Genomic DNA, 11,882 nt, shown 5'->3' with positions numbered 1-11,882 from the left:
CAAAGTAGATATACTTGTTGATTTTTTTAAGGTTCTGTCATTCACGCAAAAATATAAATTTCCCAAAATTAAGAAGCTTCAAGTGTGCATTTATTTTTACTATATTATAATAACTTTAACAAGTACACTGTATTAATTGCTTGAGGTTACTTGTGTGATTTTTTAAATTTTCTAAATGGACATATATTCTTATCAATTATTCTCTTCCAAAGCAAAATACTTGCGGTTCTCCTTTCAAAGCAAACTTCATGTTATTTTCGGTTCTTTTTAGAGAAGAGTGGTCATCGGTTCTCTCTCGGGTATTCGTTAAATCCGCAACGCGTGAGCTTATGGCTCAAATTTTTTGTATAAACATCTACTAATTTGTAATTTCGAATGATTCGAAAAAAGAAGAAAAGAAAAAGCTAAAATTTAATAATCCACCATTTTTCATTTTCTTCTAACATAAATACTTTTTAATAATATTTTCTCACTTAATTTATTTTGAGTTATAAAATATTAAATTATCATATATAAGGTTATATTTTATCCACTGATTTAGAATTGAACTGCTTTTGTGCTAACATATACATATACATACAAACATGATACCTGGATTGCAAAAGTTGGGAGTCCACCTCACAAATCTTTTTGGTCACCTATTCTTTGCCTACTCTTGAGCTGTAATTTCAGATACTTTGCATCTATTTCATTATTTTGACCGATATTGCATTATATCTATATATTTTGAATTATATAAAAATATTTTTAAATTTTAATATACATCCCAAAATTTCCTCCCTGCAATGATTCTGAATAAATGAATAATATATTGTTTTGAATTTAATTTAAAATTATAATTTTATCTTCCACTCACACATGTATTTTTTTTTTTAAAATATCAACAATAATGTAAATAGTAAAGAGAGATCAATGGGCTTTCATATTTGAGTTAAATTCTCACCATTAGCTGAGCTAATGCAACAATTAACCACTCTCGGTGACCTTTCTTGATCTTTTGCTTCCAAGTTCATCTTCGTCACGCGCCGGCAGGAAAATCGATCCAACCTCCACCAATTCATCGAATCGGAGGTTCCGGCGAGCTCTGTCGGTTGAGGCTTTCCTCTTGCTTTTCGACGGCTGTGTTCGGATCTTCCTCGGCGGCGGCGGGCACTGTGTGATCGCCGGGATTTTGTGGTCTGAGGAAGTTGGAGTCTTGAACCCATCGTCATCATCTCCTGGTACTGAATTTTCTGGTTCATTTTCTGCATTATTTGCCTCTCTTTTTTCTTCACAATGATCGGTATCCCTCTCAAGAATCTCTTCCTTATTTTCTTGAACAGATTCTGACTCAATTTCTTGGCAAGATTCAGGGTTTTCTAACCGCAATGTTTTCCCTTCTTCTTGTTGTTTTACAAGGAAATCTTGTTGATGGTTATCTCTGCTATCAGACATACCCCTCAAAAACGAAGAGAACTGGTCGATTTCTGAGTACATCGAGGAAAAAAATTAAAATGGCAAATTATTGAAGATGACAAGCAAGAGACAGTGTAATTTTACGCTATAATGATTCAGATCTCTGTACACGAGCAGAATGATCATTTATTGCGAAAAAATTCTCTCCATTTTTGGGTCGAAAAATATGGCGACCTATGCAAGAAGATAGAGATAGAAAGAGAGAGGAATGAGTGGAACGAAAGCGAGGAGTGGAGGCTTTCAAACAGTAAAGTACGGTATTGGCGAGGGATCCGATGCACACTAACTCTTTAGTAATATTTTAATAAGTCACTGTCGGTTGATTCCATCCTACATGAAGAACACAAATTTAATCAAACATATACGAAGTTCACTAATTTTTTTTAAATCACATATGTTTGTGAATTTTTTTCATCCAAATTATGTGGAGCAGTGTCCCATGTAGCATCGAAGCTACCGTCACTCTCACATCCATGTGGGCATGGACGTACGTTAGTTGTGTTGATATAAACATTATTTTATATCTGTGCACAAAGACACACACATATACTAGTATTTTACGGAGATTATATTTTCTGTTATTTATTAATGGCACATTTCTTTGACAACATTGAATTATTATTGCCGCCATACTAGATTAATTATTATTTTCTTCGAACATAAATTTCGATTGGATCATCAAATCTTATGATTGGCATTTAAATTTGTATTATTCGAGAGATAATTTATTCAAGTGAAGAAAAAATAGTTTGACTATTTAAAGAAAATAATTTTATTGATGAATTCAAAGAACAAGCCATGTGGAAGCCTGTGGAGCTGGCCTGCCGTCTAAAGTAGTAGTTTTCTGTTAGAAATTAATCATGCACCCCTCAAGCCAACTAAACCAATCGGATGCTTTCTCAAAAATAAAAATAAATCGTGGAGTTATAAAATCTAAATGTAACTATATATTTTTGTTTGATACTTTTTTGGGAAACAATTTTGGCTATGTATGTTTATTTTTTGTGATTTTGATCATCTATATTATCGATGTTTGGTATTAATCTATTGTCTTTCGATTTTTGTCAATTTTAATCATTTTTCATAAAAAGTTATAATATGTACACTACATATGTCAGTACTGTATTAGTGCTAGATCAGTGTCATGTCGAAAAAAGACATAAAACTACCAAAAAAACAAGTACAGATGACTAATGTTGAAATCTGACAATATAGTTCAGAAACTGGTAAAAATGAAAATGCACAAAAAAATATATGCAATTTTCTATTTGTCATAAAAATCTTTGAAATGTAGTTTTTTAAAATATATTTAATTCAGGACTAATAAGATATTTTTTTTCAAGACTAAAAAATTAATTTCAAAGATTGCAATAAAAAAGGGAAAAAAAACTTTAAGAACACAAGTGGTCCATCCCTATTAATTTTGGTGCTTCAACAACCTCTTTCCACTTCTTGGCGATATAATGTCCCTTCAATACACAGTCGAATAAGCTGACCCATATTCATTATAATAAATACTTTTTGACTCTCAATCAATATATGATGGCATCTTTGTACCTCATCATTTATATCGCATTCATAACTGAAAAAGTGCTCATCTTTAGAAGGGTGAGACAACATTTTTCCCACCTTAAAATGGAAAGATCCCTTCTTACTCAGGAAAATTTTGCAAACTAATACTCAAGGCTACTGTAATATCTCACATGTGCATGAAAACCACCTGCAATGAGCTTACTTAGCTTCCATGCGAGAAGTTGCAAACTTTGCAATGCGAGAAGTCGCAAACTTCCTATGTTTAGTTTAATGGTTTTTGTTTATACATTTACCATATCTATACTTCCAATAATATAATGCTTTCGTTTAGTGTTATGTTTCTATCTATAAGATACTGTTTTAGTTATTGTACTGTAACTATTGTATTCATATTTCGGATTCCGCGGCGAGGGATTCGGTCATCAGCATAAATTTGAATAAATAAAATATAATCATTGTTGTTTTCAAACTAAATTAAAAGGAACGGTATCTAAGATCCCGTAGAAACAGCATGTTTACCAAGGAATTTTGGTAATGTATCATGACATGTCCCATGCTGTTTGTTTTAAACCACAAAAGGCCGTTTTATATTAGGGAAAATATTCAAGTTCGGGACCTGTTATAGTTGGCATATTTTCGATTTTGGTGATTAATGTCACGCCTCGAGCTCGGGCCCGCCTGCGTGAATGCACAATGGGCTCCTATAGTAACTATTTCGTATTCGTCCTCGTTTTACGAAAATGATTAACCCAAGAAGTCCATTTTAAGTCATTATAAACTCATTTTAAATCTTTGATTTTTTTGATATGGGACAAGGGTATCACAATTTAAGTAGACAAAATTTAGTTTTATTGAGTTGTCTAGTGTCACGTAACACTTTGGCTTGTCAAGACTAAAAAAAAAAAAAAAAAAAAAACTGACCAAGGACCAAATTTTGACTAGTAGCTGATAAAAAACAAATACAAACTTACCGGATCAATTTGATTATATTTCCTTTATATAATCTCTAAACACAAATTAAACTTGAATAATATTTAAACAGGGGAGCTATTTGACATAATATTTTTCTAGAAATTTTCCATTGAGAATTCAGTTTTAACATCTATTTGAAAAGGTATAAAATTATTAAATACAACACATGCAAGAAATAATCTAATTACTTCTAACGTTGCTGATGGAATAAAATTACATCATAATCTGTTCCCTTGCAAGAAATCTTATGTCACCAACCTAGCCTTATGTCTTGTCTGATTTCGTCTATTTTATGTCTAAAAGCCCAATGAGTCGCAAATTGGTTAAATTCTTTTATCCCTAGATGATCTATCCTATTGTTGGAAATTACAATTTTCTCACGTAATCCACACGTTTTTCGGTTTTTGTCATATTGTTGATTAATTTACAATTTTAATATATTAATTTGAAATTTTTTTAAAAAAAATGTAATCTTTTTTCAAAAACGCTAATATGATATGTCATCAGACACAGTCAACAATATCCACGTCATATTGGATCCATTTGCATCGGAGAAATGATTCAAGATGCATGCACTTTCATAATAGTAATGATATGAAAATTATCATGGGTGTTGTACCTCCTGATAGCACGATGACCCAAACATAATATTTTTTTTCCCACAAAAATAAAAAATGAGGAATTGCTAGCAAATCAAAGACTTGAGAAAAAAGAAAGAAAAGGATGTGTATCTTTTGATTAGTGTCTTGGAGTAGAGTACAAGGGCAGGCATGTTCTCAGTTCTCCACTGTAATCCACCTCTTGGAAATTAATTTTTTTAAAAAAAAATATTATGGTTCTTTTTTATATATAAAAAAAAATTAAAGATTTGGGTTTGCCCACTCATTTTCAGATATTTGTAAAGGAAATTATAGGTAAAGCATTTGTTAATTATTTTTTTCTAAAGAAAATTTCCTGCAATATCTTTTCGATTAACATTTGAAGGAAGAACATTTGGACTTTTACTGTTTATATTTATCTCTAATTTTTTTTATATTAAAATGATTTTTCTTCTATTAAAGACAATCTCTTGATCGATTTTTAACCGAGTAGATTTTTACTGTCAACAAAAACAAAATGCAAAATTACGTATTATTAATTTTGATGATGTTGGCTAAACTTATTTAAAATATTTTATAATTTTTGTATCTTGTGAGCTATTTTTTTAAGCTTTAAAAATGTATAATCTTATTTTATTAGTAAGTTGCTAAGATGTTTAGATAAAATACAATAATTGAAGTTTAAAGTTTATATGTCTGTATTTATTATGATAAATAATTATAAAAAAGAATGTGATGTTGTAAAAGTAGTGGAAAATAGTTTTTTTAATATATTTTTATATATTAAAATTTATTTTTATTATTATTTTAATTAAATAAAATTATTATTATTATTATTATTATTATTATTATTAAATATAGGATATAAATATAAAGCTATAGTATTAATTCAATCCGATAATCATGGCTAGTCAATTATAAGTGTCGAATTTAAGCTCTTTCATTTCATTTGGTAAGTTGGCTTATCTATCATAATTTTCGAAATAGTTTTATTCATATTCGTTTTGTTTGCGATGAAATGCGCAATGTCCAATTTGTTCAATCCGCCCGTATCCATTACATAACACGTGCAAAGCTGCAGCTTTTTTTCGAGCACGATTTTTATATATGATATTATCAATTTTTATTTTAAAAAAAAAATTTCGTATATAAAAAAAAAGTGTTTGGATGAGAATAAAAGAGAGTCAGTCAATTGATAAAGCGAGAGTGTAGGTGCATTTAAAGGTCGCTTTAATTTCCTTCGCATTTGCATTTCATTTGCGTTCACTCATTCCCATTTTTGAATCGTTAGGCGCTTAATTTGTGGAAACAGCAACACCAATACATTCGCCATCAAATCCAATTCCTTCCCCAATCATTTTTATTATTCTTCCTCCGTTTTTAGGGCTCTGTTGAAATCACCCAAACAAGGTGATCGCATTCTCTGTTTTTTTTTTTTTAACTTCTCATACATTTTTTTGTATGTGTGTTCACGTATTAGATCTCTGATCAGGTGAATCTGATGACGAGGTTGATCGTTTTTTTAAAAAAAATTGTTCCTTTTTTCTCCTTATTTCATTTTTTGTGCGATTATTCATTCATTTGTTTGCTTGCAGTGCATTTTCCCTTTCTTTATTTTGATGCGATTTATGATCTGTTTGATCCGGGTTTTATCTTTTCTGGGATGAATTATTATACAGATTTTAATGGATAGAGCTGTACGTGTACAAAATGTGTTGCTATGTGAGTAGAGAGTTTTCTTTGTTATACTAGAGACTGGTGATATTTGTATGAGATGATAATCTTATTCAAAGAAACAGACGTGGGTAATTGAATGAATATTATGTGCTATAGTTTCTTTGAGGAGTGGGATGAAAATTATTGTTGATTGGGATTTAAAGGTATTTGGTATCACATATAAAAAAAATAGGAACGGGGAAAAATAGTTTACAACTGCAATTCCTTGTCGTACTGTTTTGCGAAAAGGGTATTTTGAGCTCGTGTTTCTCGGTGATAAGCAATTACATTACTTCTTTTACATTATGCTGGTATGCATGTTAATGTCTTTAGGATTTACCGGTTGTGCATCAAATAGCATTTGTTTGCACCGAGAAACTGGGAGATTGTTCGTCATGCAGATCTTGATATCTGCTAAAAGTACAGCGAATTTATCATCTTGTATGAGTAATTATTGTGGCTGAACATCGAAAAGAATTTTTATGACAACTAAAATGTTGCATCAGCCTTGTAATCTTTCAATGATTTATACTTTTTGCTTGCCCGCAGGTAATAAATGGCAGACGGAGAGGACATTCAACCACTTGTTTGTGATAATGGAACTGGAATGGTCAAGGTAACAACTTTTGTCCTGAAATCCCACTTTGCATCAAACGAGATACTCTGTCAACAGGGGTTGATTTCATATAAATTGAATATTTATGTTGAGGGCTGACTTGATGATATTTTAGGCTGGGTTTGCTGGAGATGATGCTCCAAGGGCTGTGTTCCCCAGCATTATAGGCCGCCCGCGTCACACAGGTGTGATGGTTGGCATGGGGCAGAAAGATGCATATGTTGGGGATGAGGCCCAGTCCAAGCGTGGTATTCTTACTTTGAAGTACCCCATTGAGCATGGCATCGTTAGTAACTGGGATGACATGGAGAAGATCTGGCATCACACATTCTACAATGAACTCCGTGTTGCCCCTGAAGAGCACCCAATTCTCCTCACTGAGGCACCTCTCAATCCAAAGGCCAATAGGGAGAAGATGACCCAGATTATGTTTGAAACCTTCAACTCCCCTGCCATGTATGTCGCCATACAGGCTGTCCTGTCCCTGTATGCTAGTGGTCGTACCACAGGTAAGTCGATTTCCGGTTTCATTTTTTCAGATGGAGTACATGCCGAATAATTATTGCATTTCTCAGATGAACACCGTGCTAGCGGTTGTACCACTTGTTAGTCGATTTCAAAGATCAATTTTGTAAATCGAGTACACGCTGAATATGGCATTGCAAGTCTTAGACGTATGCGATAGTAAAGTTCAACTCTAACCATCCACTGTCTTCTATGAATCTTGTTATATAGTTGAGAAGTACCTTTTTTGCTGTTTGGTATCAGCAGGGATGTATGTCTAGTTACTTTTTATTTTCCCGTTTCTCGTTTATTGTAATCACTTTCTTTCGTGCAGGCATCGTCATGGACTCTGGTGATGGTGTGAGTCATACGGTCCCCATTTATGAAGGATATGCTCTTCCACATGCTATTCTTCGACTTGATCTTGCTGGTCGTGACCTCACTGAGCAGTTCGCGAAAATCCTCACAGAGCGTGGGTACACATTCTCCACATCAGCTGAGAAGGAAATTGTGAGGGACATGAAAGAGAAGCTGGCGTACATTGCTCTTGATTTTGAGCAGGAAATGGAATTAGCAAAAACAAGCTCCAGCATTGAGAAGAACTTTGAGTTGCCAGATGGGCAAGTTATCACCATTGGCAACGAGCGTTTCAGATGCCCTGAGGTCCTTTTCCAACCCTCCATGATTGGAATGGAAGCTGCTGGTATCCACGAGACAACATACAATTCTATTATGAAATGTGACGTTGATATCAGAAAGGATCTGTACGGAAACATTGTGCTGAGTGGTGGGTCTACCATGTTTCCCGGTATTGCTGATAGAATGAGTAAAGAAATCACTGCCCTTGCTCCTAGTAGCATGAAGATTAAGGTTGTAGCTCCGCCGGAAAGGAAATATAGTGTTTGGATCGGAGGGTCGATCTTGGCATCCCTCAGTACTTTCCAGCAGGTAATCTCGTGTGGCAATCAAACACAAGTGAACACGCAGAACAACACGAGCCACACTAGCACGTTTTAGACTTTGTTTGATGTATTTTATACATGCATTACTGATCCGAGATTTATATTTGATTCATTAACTACAGATGTGGATAGCGAAAGCAGAGTACGATGAATCCGGCCCTTCAATTGTGCACAGGAAATGTTTCTGAAACATTTCAGAGTCTCCTGATTATCAGTCTTTGTCTGGTAAGAAGATAAAGATTGCGTTTCTTATTCTCAATTTCTAACTATAGTTTGAAATATCCATTTTGTTTTGTGTTGGATTGCTTTTGCAGCATAAAAATGTTGCCTTTGTTGTGTTTTGTTATTTTGTATTCTGGAGGATCATCAAACGTTGGAATTGTATTTTGTATTTTCATTTGCAAAAATAATACTTGGGACTTTATATTTTCCTAAGTGATTAGTAGTTATAAATTTTGTGTATTATCATTGTTTAGATCAAATTTGTATATTGTTTTAACTTATAATATAATAAAATATAATTTACAGGTTTTTTTGAACAAAATTAATAATAGCCAAAAAAGCTGAGCTGCTAAACAATTCACATTGCTATCGGGCTTCTTCAGGGTAGTTTGGGGCTTCAAAGAGAAAAGTCCTGTTTGCTCTATTTTAATTTGTTTGCCCATCTGACTAATCCAGTGCGTTGACTTAATTTAAAAATAAAAAATTAGGGTTAAATGTTTTTGAAAGTTTATCCATATTGAACCCTTTTTTTAAAAAAAATATTAATATATTCATATGATTTAGAAAAGAAAAAAAAAAGGTCGGAATTATTCATATGATTTTTGAAGAGGTCAGGATATTTTATGATGATTGATGCAATCAAGATTTTAAAATAAGGTGGGTAAAAAATTAAATACTATTTTCTAATGAACAAGAAATTGAAATTTCTACGCATTTTAAAATTTGTTATATTTTAAATCTCAATAAACAAAGTTATTCTGTGTTAATTGGAGGGTAACTTGTGGTTTCACAGCTAAGGTAATAACATATTTATTGAGTCATTATTAACAACGATAAGATTTTTTTAAAAAAATCAATAATGATTAGATTTTTTTAAGACTAAAGAGTTTTCTTTATATATAAATATGGAGTGCACATAACCCACGTATATTAATTTTTATTATGTAAAAAAATTCAACGTTGAAAATTATTTTAAAGAAATATGAGAGATTAATATTTGAAGAGAACCAATCAATTGCAATATCTTAGACCAATTGATCGTGATCTTCACTCCATTTTGAGGGATTTTCTTAATAAAATTGAAGCCCGATGAGGTTTGACTTTAAATTTTTTGATTAATTTAGAGGAATCAACAAGTCTCAAATATCATTGTAAAATCAAATTTAAAATAGCCATTAGCTGTCTTCGTGCACTCTCTTTCTTCTGACTTTAACCATTATGACAATAGATTATAGCATTCGTCCTTGCTTCGATTTATTCTTGACTAGTATTAAAAATTGAGGTCGAGAAGTTTCGTATGACACATCTTGCAAGAAACCTGATTTTGATAAATTAAATTTAGGGGTAAATTGTGATTTTCGTCTATGCTATATTTGTCTATTTGTAAATTTAAAATTTTACATTGTTAAATTTGAGTTGTAGTCATGTATATTTCAATATTTTTGTAATTTTGATCATTCTTTATTGTACTATAGATGTGGCACCGCATACGTAAGCGACACTTTGACGTCATCTCAGCTTCACATAAATATCATGTCGAAAAAATGAACATAATTTCATTAAAAAAACAAAAATAAATAATTACAATTGAATTTCGACAACATAAAGTATCAAAATTACAAATAATGAAATATACAAGATCTAAATTTCAATTTTCCTAAATATTAGATGAAATTTTCAGAAGACATAGAGATACTATATGTTTTTCATTTAGAATTTTTAATTGCCCAAGTTAAATACAATTTTAGATCGATTACATCATAATCGAACTAGGTGTGGTAAAATATTGAAATTAATATTGATTTCAAATCCTCTGTATTATGCAAAATCTCTCCAAACATAAAATAATACAAAAGATTTGTTGAGACATGATAATTGCAACGTGACATAACCCACGTCTAATATCTAATGCTTTTAAACATAATAGTAGATGTTTTTAGTGTTCACTTGTCACCTAATTTATTAATTAAATTAGGTAACTTTAAGGTTGCATTCAGTACATTCAGCTAGGTCAGGATTATTTTATAATAATGTCTTATAAGTTTTTTAAAATCGAACGCTTGTTGTTTTATCAAAAATTATAACTAATAAAAATAATACAACCCAAATTTGTTTTTGACCGTACAACAATTCAAGCTCCACGTATGGATCGGTCTCCTAGCACCCAACATGATTTTTGCCAAATTTTTTGTATCTTTTAGTCAAATATTAGATGAGAGGACAATCGCCATCAAAAAACTGGTTCCAACAATAGCATGTTAGACTTGAAATGATGGTGATAGCCCAAAATTTTGGGTTTGGAAATTTCAACCTAAAAATTATATTGGCATAGGTCAGACACAACAAAACCACTACCAATTGTCTCAATAATAATTATAAAGGCGGGTGCATTATTTATTTTCTTTTAAATAACTTTTTGGTGACATAAACAACAGCTTATTACAGTTTTCTACATATATGCATCATATCTTCTAACTAATCAATTTATAAACCTCATGCAACGTAATTTCTTGTCTGCTCGTCTAGGTCAACTTTGCCTTTGTTGCTTTGTATGCATTATTGATTGTCTCATTTTTCTTTTCTTTTTTTTTCTTTTTTTATATATTAAAAATAATCACCGGATAAAAATAATTGTTCAACTCATATTTGAAAAACACAAAAACTTATGTGAGACTGTTTTACGTGTCAATTTTGTGAAACGGATATTCTATATGGGTCATCAACGAAAAATTATTATTTTTTATGTCAAATATATTAATTTTTATTGTAAATATGGACATGATTGATATGTTTCATGAATGAAGATCCGTGAGACCGTCTTACGAAAGACATACTTTTTGAAAAATTAATTTTGTAATTCCGGTTTCGAATGATTTCATGGTANTATTGATATGTTTCATGAATAAAGATCCGTGAGACCATCTTACGAAAGACCTACTCCTTGAAAAATTAATTTTGTAATTCCGGTTTCGAATGATTTCATGGTATCAAGATTTGTAATCCATCTAACGGCGAGAGAGATACATCATATTCTCACTTTTAGAAAATATTTTATTTTGTTAAAAAAATTCAACGTGTCTAAAAATATGTAAAAAAATATTTATTTATATTATTTTCACATAAATATATAGATTTTTTAAAATATGAAAATAAAGATACTCCTCAAATATTTTATACAATATAAAAAATTATAAATTATTTATAGTAAATTTAATCAAATTGAATCTATCTGGCAAGAAAAATGAGATAATTCAATATAGGCAAGTAAGACTTTGATTCATATTGTGTCCATTATCATAGCTT

General features: G+C 31.4%; 2 protein-coding genes across 2 annotated transcripts; one reads left to right on the top strand and one right to left on the bottom strand.

Moving 5' to 3' along the window:
- Positions 1-582: 582 nt before the first annotated feature.
- On the bottom strand, positions 583-1,786 carry LOC140960959 (uncharacterized). The gene has a single exon (XM_073419287.1). It carries the CDS (start codon positions 1,474-1,476, stop codon positions 967-969), a length of 510 nt encoding a protein of 169 aa, XP_073275388.1. The 5' UTR covers positions 1,477-1,786; the 3' UTR covers positions 583-966.
- A 4,000-nt stretch (positions 1,787-5,786) lies between these two features.
- LOC140971130 (actin-97-like) lies at positions 5,787-8,817 on the top strand. The gene is made up of 5 exons (XM_073433221.1): positions 5,787-5,969; positions 6,825-6,891; positions 7,007-7,400; positions 7,730-8,343; positions 8,480-8,817. The coding sequence occupies exons 2-5, from the start codon at positions 6,832-6,834 to the stop codon at positions 8,543-8,545; spliced, it is 1,134 nt and encodes a 377-aa protein (XP_073289322.1). The 5' UTR covers positions 5,787-5,969; positions 6,825-6,831; the 3' UTR covers positions 8,546-8,817.
- Positions 8,818-11,882: the final 3,065 nt, after the last annotated feature.

Source organism: Primulina huaijiensis, chromosome 2 (genome assembly GCF_012295235.1).
Source record: "Primulina huaijiensis isolate GDHJ02 chromosome 2, ASM1229523v2, whole genome shotgun sequence".
Classification (NCBI taxonomy): Eukaryota; Viridiplantae; Streptophyta; class Magnoliopsida; order Lamiales; family Gesneriaceae; genus Primulina; species Primulina huaijiensis.
This window is presented reverse-complemented; position numbering and strand designations above follow the sequence as displayed.

Coding starts and splice junctions, on each gene's coding strand:
- LOC140960959 (XM_073419287.1), bottom strand. CDS start 1,476: ATGTACTCAGAAATCGACCAGTTCTCTTCGTTTTTGAGGGGTATGTCT.
- LOC140971130 (XM_073433221.1), top strand. CDS start 6,832: ATGGCAGACGGAGAGGACATTCAACCACTTGTTTGTGATAATGGAACT. Junction 6,892..7,006: donor ATGGAACTGGAATGGTCAAG/GTAACAACTTTT, acceptor ATGATATTTTAG/GCTGGGTTTGCTGGAGATGA. Junction 7,401..7,729: donor TGCTAGTGGTCGTACCACAG/GTAAGTCGATTT, acceptor TCTTTCGTGCAG/GCATCGTCATGGACTCTGGT.